The sequence below is a fragment of the Equus caballus genome, chromosome 3 (genome assembly GCF_041296265.1).
Source record: "Equus caballus isolate H_3958 breed thoroughbred chromosome 3, TB-T2T, whole genome shotgun sequence".
Lineage (NCBI taxonomy): Eukaryota > Metazoa > Chordata > Mammalia > Perissodactyla > Equidae > Equus > Equus caballus.
Window position 1 is genome coordinate 77,985,407 of NC_091686.1, and position 22,283 is coordinate 78,007,689.

At 33.6% G+C, this 22,283-nt stretch overlaps 1 protein-coding gene across 50 annotated transcripts in view; it reads right to left on the reverse strand.

Annotated features, from left to right (window-relative positions):
- Positions 1-22,283, reverse strand: part of ADGRL3 (adhesion G protein-coupled receptor L3) — an 801,265-nt gene that overhangs the window by 346,021 nt on the left and 432,961 nt on the right. For all 50 annotated transcript variants that reach the window (XM_070262457.1, XM_070262459.1, XM_070262461.1 and 47 more), the window contains one exon: positions 5,986-6,095. In XM_070262457.1, the coding sequence (XP_070118558.1) occupies positions 5,986-6,095 (110 nt within the window). The remainder of the gene's footprint in view (positions 1-5,985; positions 6,096-22,283) is intronic.

Here is a 22,283-nt window from a genome sequence, read left to right on the forward strand (position 1 = left end):
ACATTTCTTATTAATATATCAGTTAGTTACATTCAGAAATAGGTTATCGTCTTTGTGCCCCACACTGTGACGGGTATTAGGTCCCAGAGGAGTCACAGCATGCAGGGAAGCCATGATGTCTACCTTGCTTACCTATGGCTTCATCTCCTGTTACTCCTGTGTTCTGTGTTTTATGCAAACATTAAACTGTTTTGATTTTTACATTCACCATAATAATTTCTTATCTTACATTGCCCCGTCTTCTAAAAATGAAGGCCCGTCTCACTAAAGTCTATTCATTTTTCAAGACTCAGCTCAAGGGTCACCTCTGGAAAACCTCCCCTGAAGATTCCAGGCTCCGACCCCACACAAACACCAGCCACCATGGGATGGGTGTGTCTTCTCTGGGCACTGCTAATACGAGATGTACAATTGCTTTGCTGAACTACTAACACTGTAACTTTGAGGACCTTGAGCCCCATTTGACTAAATTCCTTGAGGGCAGAATCTTTATCTTAGCTTTCTATCCTAGTGTTTAGCATGGTGCCTGGTCTGCAAGAGATTTTGAGTGATGAAACTAAGATAAAGAGGGAAGTTTTGAAAGCACATGATATAATCTAGCTGAGAGAATTTCCCAGAACCTTTGAAGCAGCTAGACGAGGGTATGAGAGAGCTTAGGATGAGGACCTCCAGGAAAATATAGTCCACCTAGCCTCCTGTTTTCCAAACTGATGACAGCAATTTCTATGAATATATAATATTTTGGGAAGACAAAATTTAAATTAATCATTGATCATTTGCAAAAGCTTTATGAATTATCTCTTAGATGCCAGATATTGTCAAGCAGAGAGAAACTATCTGAAAGAGAAAGAGAGAAATTGGTGGGGAGGAAAAGGAGAAAAAAAGGAAAGGATGAATTCTGTTGCTCTTGTTATAAATATCATTCTAAAAAGGAGAATTGCATAACTGACACTCCTCTTATAAAGGGAGTGATATTTAAGGGACAATATTTGCTATATTTTATGAAGGGATACATACAGAAGAATAATATGAAAAATAAATTGGATGCTAGCAGCATTCTTGAGGAATACAATCACAATCACAAGCAATTTGGAGAAACTAAAGTTCATATAATCTACATTTTCACCATAGATCTTCCTTTTGAAGTAAAAAGGTCTTGTTTGTAGAGAAGAGTTTCTTGTGTTTATCATTCCAGCGATGAACATGCTTTTGTAGGAGCCATTTTGACTACAGTTTCTTTTTTCTTTCAATCATTCAATACTAATTTATTGAATGTCTCCTATATGCCAGAAAGTCGAAAAGGTACTGAGGTATTGGGAATCAAATTATATCTTGACATTTCTGTGATTTTTAAACATTAAACATATGGGTTAATTTCAGCATGTTTTAAAATACATAATTATTTATTTACATAATAGGAACCAAAGTATGCACATATTAAAGTATGTACTCATTTGAACATTAGTTGCAAAAATGTATTTAGTTTTTATAACTAAATACATACTTAAAGACTTTTCTCTGTTTTAGATGCTGAAAAAAGTATAACACTTTTTCTTATAGTAAAAAAGACAAAACTTACAGATTATATAATTATTTGTTAATATTACTTTTCCAATAATACTCATTTTGAATGTCTTTCCATAAAGACAATCACCTACACAACTCTTCAGCTGGCTAATACGAATGGTGAGAAAGTCTGTAAGTGCCATAACATAAGATGGGTTAATCACACACTCTTTTCTAGTAGCTCTCCAAATTGTGTGCTTCCCCCATCTATTTCCTAAGAAAATCCACCATGAGAGAAGATTGCTAGAATAAGTAATATGTGCTTTGTATTTCTGAAGAGAAGAAACAAAGGACTGAAGAGAAACACCGGATTATGAGAGAAGACAAGCACTTTTTGAGTGTAATGTGCGTAAAATTGTATGCCTTGGAAGAAAGACAAATTGTCAGCAGGATACAAAGTAAAGATTCTTTGCTCAGAAATACCCTAAGTAGGTGATTAGTTGTTTTATTGTCTTCTCTCTAACACAAGTCTTCCCTGTAAACTGGCTGAATGAAGAAAGCTCTACTTGAGGATGCCACAATTTCCATCCCAAATCAGGCCAGAAGTGATGGAGGTGGGGTGAGAAGGAAGATGAGAGGGCAAAAATGTGGCATTGGTAAGCCCTGAGGTTTAACCTCTGGAATATTTAGGTCATCTCCTAGGGAGAAAATATCACTAATGAGGAAATTGAAACCTCAAAAGAAAACAAAGAGTATAGAAGGCTATAAAAGTCACGCTGGAACTAAGGTGTGACTGGAATAGAGAAAACTATTGATTCACTTGTACAAAATTTGGTCACAGAGTATCTGTGAACCCAAACAAGAAAATACAGACAGTAGGACGAAGTTAAGACTTAGAAAAGATTAACTATAACTGGCGATTCAGAAAAATTGAATACAAGACACTCAAAAGAAGGCAGCCTCACTAAATTGCTTACAATCACTAATTTTTCTTACTTTCTTTTCTATCAACATCTTTTTAAAAAAGTCATATCATTTGCTTAATTTAAGCTAAGTTTCTTCTAAAACTGAAATTATCAATTATGTACCTATTTACTGACTCCTAAAACTGTGCAAAAATTATTGCAAGATAACCGTGGATATTTTTAACTTTACTCTCCTGTGTGATACAATGAACTTTGTTGAATTTTTTGTCTATCTTACTTCTAATGTGCTTATACATCATTAATATTTGTTTTCCTATATATTTTTGTTTTTCTATATTTCTATAATTTTCATTTTTTCCTGTATTTTTCCATGAAAAAGTATCACCTTAAAAATCAGTCTAACCATGGAAACATACATACACACACAGAGCCTTTATAAAGAAAGAAAATATCAATAACATTTTTTCCACATATCAATATTAAGAGGAAAGCATTCATAAACACTAAATATCTCACTATATATACTGAAGTTTGTCATCTTAAATTCAAAATGAAAATGAATATTACTGAATTGTATAAAAAATAGAACCTAACATTATTTATTTGTTTCACTGTTTACTCAAAAGTTTTCAAATATTAATATTGAATCCTAAATCTGAAGTTTGCCTTCTGCTAATACAACAGGGGTCTTTTAACAAGCATATTAAGTACAAAGATTTTCTCTTATAATACAGCTAATTTAAACAACTTCTTAAGTTACTACTTAGATAAGAGGCTCATTCTAAATTGTGGCTGGTATTTTGATAGCACAAACTAGTTTTTGCCATAAAGCTTCATTAGGTGTTTGGGAAAACAAAAGTTTGCAGTGATTCAGCTGCTTTAAGAAAAGAATACAAACCTTTTAAAAGTAAGTAGCAAAAGAACTAAGAAAAAGGGCCTTTCATCTTTCACTTGCTTTCACCATGTGCCATTACTGTACTGATGAAAATTATAAGAGTTAAATATTGAACAAAGCTGATTAACTAATGAAAATACAAAGGGAAAAATCTATGGGGAGAACCATAGCTAGGTCCTTAAGAAGAGGAATTAGAGAGAGACTCAAGTTTCGGCGCTGCCATTTTCTAGCTAGTCTACATTCTACAGGAGACATTCACTTATCCAACGGAGCTTCAGTTTCCTCTTCAGTAAAATGGTGATACTCATGCCTAACGGGGAGGATACCGTGAGAATTAAATAGAATAATGTACGTAAACATGTAACCCATGTAGTAAATGACATGTAGTAAGTGCCAATAAATGATAGTGATCTTAAATAAGTGAATCTTTTCAGCATTGGAAAAGTCTGTGTCTTTTATGCTAGAGACAAGGAAAAGAGCTCAGTGTTGATCTAAATCACGACTTACTACAGATTAGGAAAGGTCTGTAAGGTGAGATCCTGACAATTTTAATAGCTCACCTGAGCTAAGGACCCAGTCTTTTTGTTAAGTAACCAAAATATATTTGAAACCCGGGCTCCCTTATTTCTGGTTGTCTTTCTACTAAACCAACCTACCTTTCCAATGAGTCACTATAGTTTATACTTTCTTCTGGATTATTTGCTTTAAAAATCATGTTAAATTTACTAAAAGAATTCCCAATTATGATCATACTTTTAACTGAAGTATACCGAAGATAATTTAAATAAACACAATCATGCTATACCATACAAATTAAACTGGTATAAAATCTGGCAAGTGGTTGCACCTAAGTCCGTAATTCTTATTTAATGAAAAAACTTGAATAAATACTTTAATATAATATGGACATACTTCTAAGGCAATAAGTAAATTTTCAGGATTACCAGAAACCTGTAAATACAAGATATTCAGGAATCAAATTGACTATCTCTGGAAATTTTTAAGAGAGAAAGGAAATCTGTGGTAAATCCTAATTCTTTTACACAAAAAGTGTTTGAGCAAGCTCTTATTTATGTTGAAATGATTTAAGTAGATGACTTTTCTGGAATGAGTTTGGCAGAGGATTTTCAAGTAGCTATCCTCAAAGAAATTCTGAAGAAATACAGAAAATTGAAGAGACAGCTGTGACAATCTTTAATTTTTAAAAATTGTGAAAAAAATCTGTAATTTGACATTTCTATTTTAGCTTTCATGTTTCAAAAATATGATTGTAAGCTTCCTAAAATTGTCTTTAAAAATGAGGTATACTTTGTTGTATATTTTTATCAAATGCTTTTGGAAACAGCTCTTCTACATATTTCAAAAAGATCTTATTATGCAATCCAAATATAATTGTCCTAGTTCCAAAATGGCCTACAAATGTTATTTCTTTAACATATCACTAATGAATAATAAATGGTCAGGATGAGCTTTATATTTTCCTAGAAGGGTCTCTGGAGATAACAATGCAAGAAGCATAACCTCAATCGAGATTTCAATACACTTACGCTTTTTGATTACAAAGAAAATTAGTTTACAAAACTTCACTCGATAAACTTTCTCTAATCAATCACACAATAAATAAAGCAAAAATAAAATTTTCTGTTATTTTTTCATTATTATTTTAAAATTTTAATGCATTTCTTGCTGGCCAAATTGCTATTATTGGAATATGTACACTGACAGCTCACAAGCAATGTGCTGCTTCTTAAATAAGCATAAATGAGGCAAGTCTAGAACTATCTTTTGGCTCAGTAAACTTGCTGGTCCCCAGACACTTCACTTCTTCTGAGATGTCAAAGGAAGTTGGAATCTGGGATTTGTTTATGATCCCAGGTGTTTTATGCCTCTGGGATCAGCTGAATATGTAAGATGAGAATACAGGATTTCCTGAGTGATCTTCACTAAGAAATCTCATGAATAATTAACTAGTTAGATCAAAAATATTTTATTTGAGATGGTGATTCTTCCTTTGGGTAAAAAAGTCAGAAAATGTTTCATTTTTGATTGTTTGATTCTTCATTATTCCTGGAGAAAAAATAAGCTGTTGGCATACACCCTATCTGACATAAAGGCTGAAAAGACAGGCTTTTTGAGGCTGTAAAAGATACATTCTGAAGAGTGCTTTAGTTCATGGAATCCTTGTATTTTATTTTCAGTCTGCTCCCTCTGAATGAATATATTTTTAATCTTCCAAATGTTGATAGCACAGAAAGGTTAGATATAATCCTTCCATCAAATTGAAAATTTATCAATTTCTATACCACTATCTATACAAGCATATTATTTACTTTTGCCTGGACCTGGAAGGATGTAATGTTGACATACCACTCTTTCAACCTTTTTCTAAATACTTATAGTCTTGTATAAAAGAGTTTTAGAATAGGTACTGATGTACAGAAATGTATACTCCAAATTAAATGCTGTAGTATTATGCAGCAGCATCTAATCCTTCCAATGGTGGGGAGGGTTTATTATCTGGAAAAATTAAAATTATCCAGTTTTGTTTTTCACATAATTTATGAGATTATTTTTATGTTTTCTTGGAGAATATTTTGTCAATGCATGCAAAACAAAGTTTAACTTATTTTTATAAGAAAATTACAGGAATATACATACTGTAAGGGACACATTCATACTGCACTTCAAGGTATTTATAGGTTCCCGGACACGGGTCTGGAAAAACATCAGGACCTGCCACCACTGCACACTGGGTTCTGTTATTGCACCTGAAGGCAAAAGAAAAGAAAAGAAGAAATAGTAAGTTATGCAAACTTAAATCATCATTAACATCAATACTAATTTCACTTTAGCTCCTGTTATACAGATTTAAATAAGGTTTTGGTCAATTTAGTGTTTCAGACTTATGAAGGAAATATCTGTAATATACTTTTAAAAAATTAGACATAAAAATCAATTCATTCAGTTTATTCATATTAACTAATTTAATACTTGATTGAACACAGCATGATTTTGAGTGAAGAGTTAAATAGTGCTTAAGCAACAATAACTGGTCCACAGGATTCTGTTAATGTGAAGACAGGTAAGAAAGATTATTTGGTAGGAAAGATTCACTCCTATTAAAAGAAAAAAAAGGGGGCCGGCCCAGTGGCATAGTAGTTAAGTTCACGTACTGCACTTTGGCAGCCTGGGGTTCGTGGGTTCAGATCCCAAGTGTTGACCTACGCACTGCTCATCAAGCCGTTTTGTAGTGGCGTCCCACATACAAAATAGAGGAAGACTGGCACAGATGTTAGTTCAGGGACAATCTTCCTCATCAAAAAAAAAATTAAGAAAATGTAAACACAGTTTTATTAGACAGTTATAAAATAAATTCATTGATTATTATGGCATTCATTTTGAAGGCAGGGAAAATATGGTGTTGAAAAGCTTTTAGTCAAATCTAAAAAGAATGTTAAAGTTAAGATTTAAATATTAAAATATATCTTAAAATCTAATTTATATAAATTAATATGACTAACCCATGGGTAAAATCATTTTTAAGAGTTGATTCTCCTTGTGTTCAGCCAAATAATGATGCCAACCTCACAGACTGCTATTCACAAATGTCAATATTCTATAATTTAAAATAACTTTAAATCGCCAAAGAAAATAATCAAATACTGCTATTTAAATAGAAATAAAACCTAGGCATCTTTTGTGGTATTTTGGCTAACTAGATCTGGGCTACCCACATTTAATCATGGGTAAACATACATATAATAAAATTAATTCTTACTATGAAAAAGACATAACTTCAGAGTGGCCTTGTTATGGTAAATTTTACTCAGAAACATTCTAGATTCAGTAATTTATCAATAATTAGAAGTGTCTGTGGAAAATAATGGTTTTTCCCACCCAAAATATTGGTACTAGGTGTATAGGATGAGACATTCTAGTTATCTTCTGTTTCATGTTCTTGTTTATTCATCACAGAAACATAATACCTCAGGGCTAGATTTTTCTGTCACTTTCTTAACGAGATGCTTCATTCTCTGATATGAGATACCTCTGAATCCTGGCGAGGATAGTGGCAGGATAAGGAGCATCTAGAGCAGAACTCATTTTGATTTACAGTGAAAATGCTTTGTGTTTACTTGAGGCTACTATTTGCCAGGCTTAATGAGGATTTTACTTAGTCCCTAAATGAAAACTGATTCATTACTGAATGTCTTAAGCTGAAAAATATATTCTTTGTTATCAGTGAGAGATTAATAAAAGCCAATATTCTATACTTGTCAGGCAATTTAGCGTAACAGTTAATCCTGAGGATCAGCATGTTCTAAAGTTCTCTTGTGTCTATTTAATGTCTGACAATGATTATCAGGTGGCCGTACATTATATATTAATCTAAATGTGGCTATCCTCACACGTGCACTGCAGACAGATTAGCTTGCCAATTTAATTGTACTCATACTTCTAAAAATTACCAATACTTCCTTATTACAAAGAAAATCCACTTGAAGAAGCTGTCTCAAATTAAAAGACATGTTTTTCATAGTTAAGGCATACAATTTTCACATCACTCCTTGAAAAAATAAACTCATAAATCTATCGCGGGTTTTTACACAATGAGCAGCTATATAAACTTATACTAATTATTTCTGTAATTGTTTTAGAAAACGTGGCTATTATGAGGAAAGCATTTGAACTAGAAATAACAAAGAATGAAAGAAGCATACAAGATAAAATTTGGTGAAATGTAAATATTCTGTAAATATATCATTTCTATGTCCAAGCATTAAATTATGGCATGTTTCAAATTATACATATATTATATCTATGTTCATATTATATATATTTTATATATATATATATAATACTTTCTTTCTTGGTCTGCTGTTGTTTTACTCCCTATTATCAACCTTTTATTCTAATTACTACTGTTCTAATAATAAAATTCACTTAGAAACTGTGTTATTCTTATAATTATCAGCTATAGAAAGGCAATTGCAATTATTTTATTACTTAAAAAAAATCAGTGCTTGATATCAACAGATAGATTACTACCTAATTATGAGTAGGGCATAAAGGTTAAAATTTACAATTATGGAAGTGTTAACATGTTGCACAGAAAGTTACCTTGAATCAAGAAGAATTTCAAGTGGTTGTTTACACAGACTAGATTAAAAAATATAATATGAGCACTATACACATCCATCCATCCATCCAATTATCGAAACATGTGCATTGACCAATTTAAAAATTACATACTAAGTTATAAAAATACTAATTATGTATACATATGTAATAAAGTTGAAACAAGTGATCATTTGTTATAAACATGAGACACTGTTATGAGTCCAAAATATCTTACTTAATCTTAACCAAAGATGAATCAAGAAAGCCTTGTAATTTATGAGATAATGTGAAGAGGAATATAAACCAAAACATGCTATACCTACAACATATCGCAGTCATTGTCATCATTGTTCTGTAGAAAACAATGCTATATAACATTTGCCTTTCATTACCATTTTTATATCAAATGCTTTTTATAAATTAAGATTCATAAAAATCAAAAGGAGAGAGGCAGACAATCTCTGGAGTATTATTTCTGCATAAGTAATACTGATTGTTTAAAGACTAGCTATATTTTGAAAACAAGAGTTTAAAGGTCTGTTTTCTTGTGTGTTTTTTCATGATTTGAGTTACTGTGAGTCAAAATGAAATTAACTTTAAAGATTATTGAACAATTTACACCAGTAAGAGTACTTTTATAGTTACATCAAAATTGTCACAAGTAAATTCATTATAAAATACTATAGACGATAAAAGAGAAATAAAATAATTGAATGTTCTCATGTGCTTTAACCTCAAATTTTTCATTATTTACTTTTAATATAAATACAAATTTAAAATGATTTTCAGTATCCCTGATATTAAAGATGTTTTTTAAACCCACAAAAAAGAATGAGAAAAGACTGCTATCATATGGTCAAATGCATCCTAATCCACTGATATTCACAGAGAAAATGTCATAATTTTATGAAAGTATTAAGGTTTATTTACAGTGCTACAGTTTCAGTATTTTATCCAGAAAAACCTATGTGATAAAAAATTTTCTACTCCAACAATAGACAATTTTAAAATACAGCAGAAGCAGATGATACTGACAAATATCAGACAGAATTCTGAATGAAATCTCTTGGAGCTTCAATTTTCACATACATAACTTGGGGGCCAGTTATTTTACTACTCACAAAGTTAATGTGCTTATAAAAATGCATTAGAAAAAATTATAAAGTGTCATATCTATGCACTTGGCAGACTTTTTGTTGTTGTAGTTGTCATCGTTATCAGTATTAACATTAGTCATCTGTTTCAGAATGGGTTAATAACACTTCATTCCAGATAGACTGAGCCTTTTGAGAGAAACTTATAACACAGAAGTGACACACAGAAAAGCACACAAATTCTTTTGGTTGAGAGTAGAAACAGGAAACACAGATTTACATTAAAAAAAAAAAACAAAACAACTGTAAGCCAAGTCATTAGTTTTATACAAACTACTTTCCCTGGGATACCCTAAGAAAAGTCCAAGACTTATAGTAACAATGCCCGATAGCTGTGTCACCTTTTAAACTTGGAAAACATGTTCACATAGATCCTACTCATCCCTTCTTCTTTGAGATGAATATTACTACTCCCAATTTCACAGAGGAGGGATTAGGTGTGAGATGCTAAATGACTTTCCAGACTCTCAGTAATCTAATGATAGTCACTGGACTCCAGAACAATGACCTGAAAACCATGCTACTGCCGTCTTGAGAGAGCGTGAGTCATACATTTCATGGTCACTCTGGGAAACTGAGTTAATTCACTCTGTTAGGTTCTCAGGAGTACTGTGATGATCTGAGAAGGTAAAGACCAGCTGTGAAATATCTCAGTGGCCCGGGATTCATTCAGGCATGGTGTGGATCAGGCATTCCAAGGAGGTTCTGAATTTAAATTAACATTTCATAACCAGGGCCTCTCACCCCAAATTGGCATGCAGGAATCAGAAAGATCAATCTCTGAACATAAGGAAGAAGGAGTAATAGGGTGAATGAATATTTATACGGAGACTATTCCCAAAGAAAAAAAAACACAAACATGCTGTTTTAATTCAACCCACATATAAATCTCCAACTTAAGTATAATTGCCATCTATGGATCAAGTCTATTTAATAAATGTTATTTAATATGTTGAATGATATTGGTTATTAGCACTAATTTTACAGAAATATTGATTAACTTAACAAGATGTGTTATGATGACTGCCAGGGAGGAAACACATAATCACATGATTAGTAATAGGATACAGAATCAGTTGCTGCTAACTAATTCATTCCTGTATGGTTCATAGCAGTATAAGAACAAAATTAGTTAAGCATGAGAATGAAAAAGTCATCTCTGGGCAAAATAAGTTCCTTTATTTGTGACAGCATACTGCAGCATATAGTAAACATGACATATTTGGGTTTATGTGTATGGCAATTATTCAGATAAGTTCTTATTATATATGAAATAAATTAATCAGCCTCTTTTCTGCTAAATTCAATAAAGTGATGTTTGTTTTAACTTCCATTATCCGGATAAAAATTAGCAGCCCCTTATCCCATGTTTGGTTACAACATATTTATAGATGAAGTAAATAAAAATGAGCCTTAAATATAACAATAGTTTAAAACATTTTCACAAACTAGACATATAAGGATGGTATGGTTGGTTCCACAGCTCTACTAATCTAACACTGTACTATTAAAATAATTTAAATAAAATATTGTCGTATTTATGTACAGGGAGTATAATCTACAGGGGTTCTCCATTAATAAACTCTTCAATCACATGTTATTACACTCTAAAATCAGTTTGCACAAACAAGCCATTCCTGGGAATGTTAAGAAACTTCTCAATTGATGCTTCAGCAATGTAAATATATAAAACTCCACTGAAAATCACTGGAATGACAAGATACGACAGGGTAAAAAAACAGAAAAGGTGCTTTGTGAGTGTCTTTTTGTTAGTAAAATTAATCATATAAATTTACATTAGCATGTATCAAATGACATTTATACAAAAGCATATGTAATGAAGAAAAGGATACAATTATTATACACAAGTAGTTCACAGCATCTAACGTATGATAAATCAATGTTTGAATCATACAAGAAGGAGCTATGCTCTAAGAAGAAAATGTTTTAAAGCTATCTGTTCATGCTAAAAAAGAAAAAGGTGCCGTCATCATAATACGTTAATGTTTAAAACCTGAAAATGGTTTGGATAATTAGGGTAAGTAGTAGTTTTTAATTCTAGGGTGAAATGCAGGAATACAAGAAAACCTAAATTGGTGTGTGACTATCAACAATATTCTCAATATCAATTGACAGGACAACTCTCCTCTCCTCCTCAGACAGTACTTTCCCTATTCTCCACTGCCTGTCACTCTGCATGTTGATATGGCATTCATTTTGGACTTGGCAGGATAAGGCAATTATCTCACGGAAGAATATGAATAGATATGTCATAAAGGAATTATCTAGATCTCAAATGGTAAGAGAACTAAGTGGTCAGAGAAAAAGAAATCAAACAGCATCATTAAAAATAAAAACATTCTTTTGTACACCCCTAGCATTAACAAAGGAATTTGCCTGTCTTGTCCACATACAATTTAAGTGGCAATTTAAGAAGAATAACAAAAGTAATAAGGCCCCTAACTTGTTTTCATTTTTGAGAACATTGATTCTAAATCATAAACTAAAAGTAATGCAGGATCTTTCAGAACACACTGTGGCAATGCATGTAAACCAAGTTTTATGATTCACAAGGTGCTTCTCTAGCCTCCAGTCTTTTATCTTTCTATATTCTTTTATATGTGATTTCACGAACATTCCTTTACATTAGTGAAATGTAATTTGATACAAGCAAGTGAAAAGTCGACCAAAGTGATGAGTGAAAAGAAGGACCATAGAAACTAGGGTACTTTATTATTTTCCTTGTTGCTTCCAGAACAAATTACCACAAACTTAGTGGCTTAAAACAATGCAAATCTATTCTCTTATAGGTCTGGAGGTAGACGTCCAAAGTAAGTCTTTGGTTTTAGCCAAAACCAATGTGTTGGCAGGGTTGGTTCCAGATGGAGGCTCTGGGGAGAATCTGTTTCCTTGCTTTTTCCTGGTTTCTTTCCCTCATTCCTTGGCTTGTGGGCCCTTGTCACATGATCTTTTCTTGGCCTGATTCTGACATGACATCACCTTCCTCCTTCTTTGACCTTCTTGCCTCCGTCCTAGAACAGCCCTTGTGATTGCACCTCCAACTCACCCAGCTCAAGATCCTTAACTTCATCATATGTATAAAGTTCCTTTAGCTGTATAAAGTAACATTCACAGGCTATGGAGATTAGGATGTCAACACCACTGGCGGGGCATTATTTAGCCTACCACAAGAATTTAAGTAAAAAGACATATTGAAAACTGTTTCTCATAAGGAAGTCACCTTGAAGAAGTCTTTCATAGTAAAATGCATGTCACTTCAGCAGAGCATGGCTAAGGTGTTTAATGTATCCATAATATACAGTTTTATTTATTAAAAGGATGCATAGACCTCCAGTTACATATATTATCTTGCAGCGCAAATAGACGTTTTGAGTATAATTTGGCTAAAAGATATATGTTTGTTTTGTTTTACCACAACAGAATTCTCAGCGCATAAATTTTGATTTACTGAACTAGAAACTGAGCTAGATTTACCTGAACAATAAATTAAATTTTAAAGCATTTTACAGAAATCAGATGTAGTTTCCGTTTTTGACTGATAAAATCTTGCAAAATGTGAAATATCAAACATTAAAAAATTATTGAAGAAACCCTATTGATTCATATTAAATGGAACTTATGCTTCAGTGTTATTATACCTTTCTAATAAGACAAAATCTAATTTAAAATACTAAGTCTCTACTGCACTGAAAAGATATTATTTGCCTATGCTCTAAACTTTTCAATGGCAATTTAAAAAATAGAACCCTTTTCAGATTGTTTTATTATACCATAAATTTACAAATTTATGAACCATAGAGGCTTATTCCTGCAAATTTTTCAAATTGACAATAATATTCTGAAAATATAGAAATGTTTCAAAATGTTGTAATCTTGCAAGGAAGGCTAATTTCCAAATATTCTACATGTCTGTGGGTAATATTTCATAGAACAAATTATCATAATCATCAGTCAACATTCATAGAACATTTATGGAACCCACTCCAAAAACAAAATGATCAGCTATGCTAGACACATGAATACAATTCATAGAAGCATGCGTCCAAAATAAATAAAAATGTGGTTTTAAAATTAACATGTTCACAAACATTGCTTGGAAAGCATTTCAGTCCTGAGTTCTATATCAGTGATTTTTAATCTGGAGTCTTCTAGTAATAGTTGAATGCTATAACAATGGCTATAGAAAATTATTTAAAACTTTTCACTTAAAAATAACTGGAATTACATCTGTATTAGTTCATTACCATCCACTTGTGGCAGCATTTCAGAGCTGCACATTCTTTACTTGCAATATATTGTTAACCAAATAAATCAGAGTACAAGTCTACATTCATTATCTGAAAGTACAGCAGGTAAAGGTATTGCTCATTTTCTCTTAAATAAAAAGGAGCAATAGTTTATATGTACATATATTTTATAAGCATATATTTTTCTTAAATGAAGACAGTGTCCACTTTGCCAAGAATTAATTAGGATATTAATATATGAATCTATTTTCCAGGACTATTTATGTTGTTCTACTCTTCTTTTTTTTTTTAAAGCCAGAGACAGACTTAATTCATTATACTTCCTAAGAGTGCTGTAAGGCATTCTTTTCTTCCCAGAGCTCCAAAATTGTCCTATCCGCATGACAGGGGTAAGAGAGGTATGCCATACTGAGTCATTTAGGCTTTTTTTTCATCAATATGTAGTATTTGCAAATCAACACATGTGCCAGTGACTGAAGGCCAATAATTCTCGTGGGTCCCTCTCCTCTGAGTTGCTTCATCGTCTGGTAGCAGGGCTTGCTGGGCTGGCTTTGTTGAATTAAGTCATCATGACATCAGACAGAGACTCATCTCAAGCATATATCCTACCTGCTTTGATTCATGGTATCCCCAGGAAGCAATAAATACAAGAAATATGTAAAGACATTTCTATTTGTATGAGAATGCTTTAGGCTGCAAAGAACAGCAAATACAAATTAAAGTGGTTTAAAAGCAGGGGTTGTATCATCTCACACACTAAAAATTGGAAGATGGGTTGGTTCAAGTTGGCTAATTCAGAGATTTAATAAAATCATGGCTGTGACTTAGATTCGATGAAATTCTCTTGGATTTTGTCCTATGGTCTTAGGATGGCCACTGCATTTGCAGCGGTTCCACGGAGATAAAATCCAGAAAAATTAAAGTTCCTATCTTGTGTCTCATTTTAAGTGTAGGGATGTTCTACACAAAAGCTCTTAGCCGACTATCCTTAAAGAACAGTGGCCAAAGTGAGCCAGTGCCTACGCCTAGGTCAATATGTCTATGCCTAACACAATCACAAGGGGAAGGGCATCCCCATGACTGGTTTTATCCAGTGAAGGTTCATTATGACAGGGCCAGAGACGGACCCAGTCTCCTCTGAAGCACCTGGCTGCTTAGAAGACAGTGAACAAATCAGGGTTATGACAATGAGGAAGAAGGTGGGGGCAGTCAGAGGATGGGTTTTTGGTAGGCAAATAACAGTATCTAACATGCCTTCTCAAGTGAAAAGCCCCTCATATTAAAGACATTATAAAGTTTGTAGCATAGTTCCCAAAAAACATGTGGGGACATATAAAGAAAGTCTTTTTTCAAATTTAAAACACAGTATGTATTTTACTTTGAAAGTATATGGTATGAGCATTTTAATGTATAGAGTCTGGTTAAATACATAAAAATGCATCCCTACTAAGTGATGCTAGACAGCCATTAAAAAGGATATAGTAACTCTTCCTTTATCAACATGAGAAAAACTTCCATATTGAAATTTAAAATGAAAACATTACAAAAAAAATATTTGTATAGCTATTTGCATGCATAAATGTAGAGAATAGCTATGAGGGATTTGTAGCAACAGTGACTATCACTGAGATGTAAGATAAATATGATTTTTCAGTTCCTTAATACTTTTTCTCCTTTTAAAAACAAAGCGAACATTTATTATTTCAAGATCACTCCAAAGCATATTTAAAATTTAAAGAGGATGATAATTCTTTCAGGAGTATACATATTAACTACTTCATATTTTGATAACTTTAACTCTTTTAAAATTTTACATAATAACATCTATACAACCCAGCTTTCATGGAAGTTATTTTTCTGTAAAATTCTTCCAAAGTTTCTCCTATATTTACTGTACATCTCTCTGCCTCTGAAACATTACATTTATTTTCGATATGGAAATGAGAAATAGCCTCTTTCTAGAGATAATGTACAGGTGTGGGTCACCTAGAAGCTCTGGTTCAATGGAAATCTACCTTGCCACATGTCCAGAAAGCTGATAAATATTCACAACTGGATAACCTCTGCTACAGTTGCTAAAGGGCTTAAGATGGTAACAGTGTTAGTTGATCCATCTTAGAATGACTGTGATGACAATTTATGACATCTTATAATGAGGACAGACATTGTCTTCAGAGAGTGTTTCACATTGATCTTTTCCAAAGTTGTGGTCCTTACTCCATATCTGAGAGACATATATTCAAACAGGACTATAATACTCAATCCAACACAATAAATTATCTGGGACATATGTTTCATAATTTATTCATGGTTGAGAGAGACACCAACCATTTAAGGTTTGTGGTGAAAGAGAAAAAGGAACAAAAAAATCTGGTATTAGAACCTACTTTTTACAGAGAATAAGTAACAGGTAAATACAATATATTTATTTTCTTTGTTACCATTTTCAATGATTGGCATTTGTGTTTCCTCCTGCATTTAAAATGGATGGGTAAATAGATAGATATAGACAGATAATTTAATGAATATTCTGCACAATTTGAAGTTTAAATGAAAGAACTTTTTATTTCTGAACTCAAACAAGATTAAACACTTTTGTGTTCTATTAGAGTTTCCATTTTGATTATAAAATCACCAATATGAAATAGAAATAAAATATGTAGTAGAATGCCTAATGTACACTTCTAGAAAATTTTATAATGAAATACACACAATCATTACTTATATTTTAAACTGGACAGATAAAATATCAATCAATATCAATATTATTCAACAGTCATTACATCGTTCTTTTGTTTAAGGATTGTTTCCTTTAGAGAAACAAAGTTTCATGAATATTCTAATTAACAAACACACAATAAAAACTAGAGTTTTCTATGAATACGTACTATGTGCCTACAATGCACTTACTAGACTTCATTATTCACATATATTATAAGACTTAACTAGGACAATGCTCTGATGTTAAGGTAATGGTTTCCAATCTTTTCAAGAATATATTTTTTTCAAGAATATAATTTTTTTAAGAAAAATACAATTCTACTATAAAATAGTAGTTGTAGATTTGTTTTTTGATTGAAAAAGTCTACAACGGAAAGTGATCATTTTATCTTCTCTGTTTTTAAAAGGATTTATATTGTATTATTCACAATGGATTTTACACATATGTTTAAAATACGCAAAATGTGCAATGGAAGTATTCAGGCATCTAACAATGCGTGCACCATGAAATAATTTTAAGATACTTAAAAAATCCAGAACCAAGAGGTTAGATACTATTAGTGATATAGAAAGTGTTCTAAAATTAAATTCAGAAGCCTACATTGGAACCCATACTATTGTGAAAAACAAGACAAGGTATGTAACTTCTCAGGGCCTCAATCTTTGTTTATTTTAATTATAATCTATGACTATTTTGAGGCTTAAAAGCAATAATATACAGGAAAACACAATATGTAACCCAGGAGGGCATGGGTATTCAATAAATGCTGGTTTCCTGAATCGAAGATACATGATAATATTAAAAAATTGTGATTATTAAAAAGGTAAAGATAAAATAAATGTTTTCTAAAACAAATTAGTTTCTTTTAAGTCTTTAATTTGGAATTCCAAGTAAAATAAAACCAACTTCACATGCAACCAAGTAAAGTATTCCACATCCAAACCGCATGGTTTCATTTTTGATTAATTAGGTTCAATGTAGAAATGTTACTCAGCAAGAAAAGCCACCTAGCACTGCGTGCTTCACTTTCTTTCCTTCACACTGGATTACCATCAACTAAAACTATCAATATATGGTAATATTTATACCAATATGCCATCAGATTTTATTCATGAACAGCTTAATTAAAATATGCTTGATTAACAGAAAACGAAATAGAAAACCATTTAGTTTGGGAGAGCTGTGCTGCACTTTAAAACCACGTCCATCTCCAAATACACACAATATTTTTGACTTTATAGGACATCCCCCTGAAGACAGATAATGATTAAGAAACATTCGTTGATTTTTCAGTAGTTAAGAGAATGGAATATGTGTGGTCATAGTCAGAGAAAGTAAGATTAAAATTACATATTTGCTTTACTTTAAGAAAGAGATTTTGAATTAAAAGATCATTTTCAAAGTAATAATTGTACAAACAAATCATTTATCCTTCTGAGCTTTACTCTACTCAAGTGTAAAACAACTGTAACAGGGCGTCATCTCCCTACATCAAGAGTAATATGAAGTGGGGAAACAGTGAGGGAAATGTAAATGTGCTATAATTACAAGATGTAATAATCTCAACAGAGGTCTCACTGAAGCACAGATACACAGATAAAAACATGTAGACCCTCCAATAGTTATCAAAAGTATCATTCTACCAAAGTCTGAAATTTTAGATTCCATTATCCATAGCACCCTATGCGGCATTTGATAAAGTGTTCAACAGATTCATTCAACAACACTTCTTGAATCTCTTTCTCTTCCCTCCCTCTAGCATCCACTCAGCCTCATACCCTGTGCGTGCTCCTCTCATCTCCAGGATCCCTTCTCAACCAGCTTCACTACTGGGGCTGTAGTTCAGCTTTTTCATAAACTCAACTTGATTTTCATGACAATTCATTTCCTCCAGGTTAAAAACCAAACATAACATACCAGGATCCTCATAAGTAGCCCCTACTTTCTGCCTAAATTAAGTCTCTGGTGGTTCTAGAATGGAAAGGGCAAAATATAAATACCTGAAAGTGAATTTGTAAGCTCTAACTTCCTTCATTCATATTTTATAGATAAACATGAAGAAATTAAGTAATTGCCCCAAGGCTGCATTAACAATGAGGACCCTGGGAAAAGAATTAAATTCTCCTCGTTCCTAATTCAGAATATTCCTTCTCCCTTTCTCTTTGTAGTAACGGGAAAATAAAAATCAGATTATTAGGAATTATCTGACATTATCAATCCTTGTAATCTTTTGTTTCACAAGACCTGTTTTTTAAATAGGGATGAATGATTTATCCATTTAACTGACATGTATTAAAATCCCTGCATGTGTCCCGGGCTAGGAAGACAAAGATAGATTAGACATGGCACATGCTCTAAAGAGCCTGAACTCTACTAGAGGTGACAGACACATGAACAGATTATTAACACTCAATGAGTTAAGTGCAATGAGAGAAGTATGTATGCAAGGTGATATGAGAGTACACGTAACGGCCACTGTTACAGGTTGAATTGCGTCCCCCAAAAAGATGTGTTTAAGTGCTAACCTCCAGTACCTCAACATATGACCTTATTTGGAATTAATCTTGCTGTAGATGTAATGAAGTAAGATGAGGTCAGACTGGAGTAGAGTGGGCCCTTAATCCAATATGATGAGTGTCCTTAAAGAAGAGAGAAATTTGGACACAGATTTGACAAACACCATATTATGAGGGAGGAAGAGATTAGAGTGATGGAGCTGCCAACCAAGGAGGACCATGGATTGACAGCCACCAACAGAAGCTATGAAGAGGCAAGGAAGGATTCTACCCAGAGTATCGAAGGCAGCATGGCCCTGCTGAGATCTAAGCATTTCTGACTTCAGAACTGTGAGAGAAGAAATTTTGTTTTTTTAAGCCACCTGGTTCGTGGTACTTTGTTACAGCAGCCCTAGAAACTAATACAGACACCTAACCTGGACAGAATAGGGGATATCAGGGCAGGTTTCCTGGGGGAGGTTGGCACTGGAACTAACTGTTAAGAGATGAGTAAGTCGTGTTGGTGAAACTAGTGAAAGAATAGAGAAGGCATTGCAGGCAAAGAAAAAAGAGAAAGGAGGGGCTGACCTGGTGGCGTAGTGGTTAAGTTCACACACTCCACTCCAGCAGCCCAAGGTTTGCAAGATTGGATCACAGGCACGGACCTACAGACCACTCATCAAGCCATGCTGTGGTGGCATCCCACATACAAAAAATAGAGAAAGATTGGCACAGATGTTAGCTCAGTGACAATATTCCTCAAGCAAAAAGAGGAAGATTAGCAACAGATGTTAGCTCAGGGCCAATCTTCTCACCAAAAAAGAAAAAAGAGAGAGAGAGAGAGAGAGAGAGAGAGAGAAAGGGAATTGAAACAGCATAGTAATGTTGAAATCTAGAAGCCATTTGGTGCTCTTGGAGCAGAAGGTGCAGGCTGACAAAAGAACAGGTTAGACAGGTGAACAGAGGCTCAAATACAAAGATTTTGTATAACATGTTAATAAATGATAGTAGCTAACATGCATTGATCGCTTCCTCTGTGTTCAGCACTTTACAAAGTGCGTTATGCACATTATTTTGCGTAATCTTCACAATGACCCTAATAAGGCTGTACACATGGATAAGTGAGAAAACCAAGGCTTTGGGAAATTATGTGACTTATATAAACATTATCCAGCTAGGTATTAAATGAATGTGGACGTGAACTATTTGGTTAAATGGAACCATGGAATGTGTTATGAGCAAGCAAATACTAAGCTCTCATTGCTTTCAACATAGGTTAATTTGCCATGTCTGGAGAACTAGAATTTGTGGAGTAAAGGCCTATAGGCATAGGGATCTCATAACAGAGATGGAGAAAATGGTGAATCCAAGAAATATTTCGGGTGGTAAAATTGGAAGGTCTTGATTGGTTGGAATGTCAGGAATTAAAAGGAGGGAGGAACTAAGGCTGACTCCAGCTTTGAAAATCGAATGGCTGGTGGTGCAACCCACTAAGACAGAGAACACAACCAGGGGCAGAAGTTACAGCAGATCTACATTAGGAAAGTGACAAATGAAGCGCTGGTTCTGTGTTGATGTGCACACAATAGGAGCTCTGAATGGCTGCTGGTAAACCTCCAGTGTCCTTCCACAAGCACCGCCCCTCTGCGACATTGCTATAATGTGGCACCATGGCAGAGAACAGCACTCTTAATAGACTCCTGTCTCTTGCTTTCCAGTGTTTTCTGTTGTCCCCAAAGAGATTAAGATATAAACCTAAACCTCAAAAGAAATAACTTGGGTATCCATCCTTTGGTTTTCTAATAGATAGTCTGAAATATTTAGCAATTTCCAATCCAAAACATACATTTATATAATTGGATTTTGTTGTGGCTGTTGTTTGTTCCTTCTCCAAAGAAAGAGACATGTTCAAAATTAGTCAGAAAGACTCAAATTTCTCAGAAAAGCAAAGATAAGAAATGGTTTAGATAGTCAGTTAGTTGGTTAGCTACAGAATTAAAAAGACACCCTTGTTGGGGCTGGCCATTGGCATAGTGGTTGAGTTTGTGTGCCCTGCTTTAGCAGCCCAGGGTTCTCGGGTTCAGGTCCTGGGCACGGACCTGCACAGGGCTCATCAGGTCATGCTGTGGCAGTGTCCCACATGCAAAGTGGAGGAGGACTGGCACAGATGTTAGCTCAGGGATAATCTTCCGCAAGTAAAAAGAGGAAGATTGGCAACAGATGTTAGCTCAGGGTCAATCTTCCTCACCAAAAAAAAAAAAAAAAAGACAACTTTATTTCTTGGCCTTTGGTATTAAATGGGAATTTTTACACCACATTTTAAAGAAATGAGTCTCCAAAGAGAACAACATCTATGTGAATAAAACTCCCATACTGTCAGATATTGATTTCAGTTACCATCCATTGGCAATATATTTTCGAACACATGCAATTATGAATAAACATTTATTTACCTAAGGTGTTTTTGTACATCTGCAGATTTAGCGCTTGAGGGTTATGAAGTTTGAGTGTGTGCAGAGATGATAGATAGTCCCTAAAGGCGAGACGGAAGGTGGCTGCTTCCTTCTGCAGCATTCCCTGTGGTCTAATTATAGAGCGATACTTGCGTCAGCTTGAGGGAAAGCCACTCTCATGGCTTCTGGGCTGGAAGCAAGTTACATAAAAATGATGGAAAGAAAACGCAGAAGCCTAAAAGGAATGTACAAGAATGGACAGGAACAAAAGGGGGAAAAAACCACATATGCTTTTTATTGGTTACCATATTTCAAGTATTTTAATCCACTTGATAAGTAAACACATTTTACAAATAAAAAGTATCAGAAAAGTAGACATTTGGCAAGTGTATGCAAACTGAAGGATGTGTTTGCTGCTTTTACAAGGGGAAAAGAATACTGGGAGATTGCCATTAATAGCATGCCAACTTAGAAATGCAGTGGAAGTTTAGCAAAGAGAGAAAACAGCAGGGGATTAAAAATAAGCAGCTGCAACGGCTAACTAGATCTGAAATGTCTAAATGGACGTGAACAAGTAGTCAACGAGAAAATGTGATGGTATCCACCAGGTGAGGAGTAGTTAAAGGGAGGAAATTCATTGTTTCAGCTCTCTTAATCATACATGGACTTTTCTTTACATCAATGGAGACTCACTCTAGGAATGTAGCATATGACTTCTACATCTCAACTTGCCAACATCTACA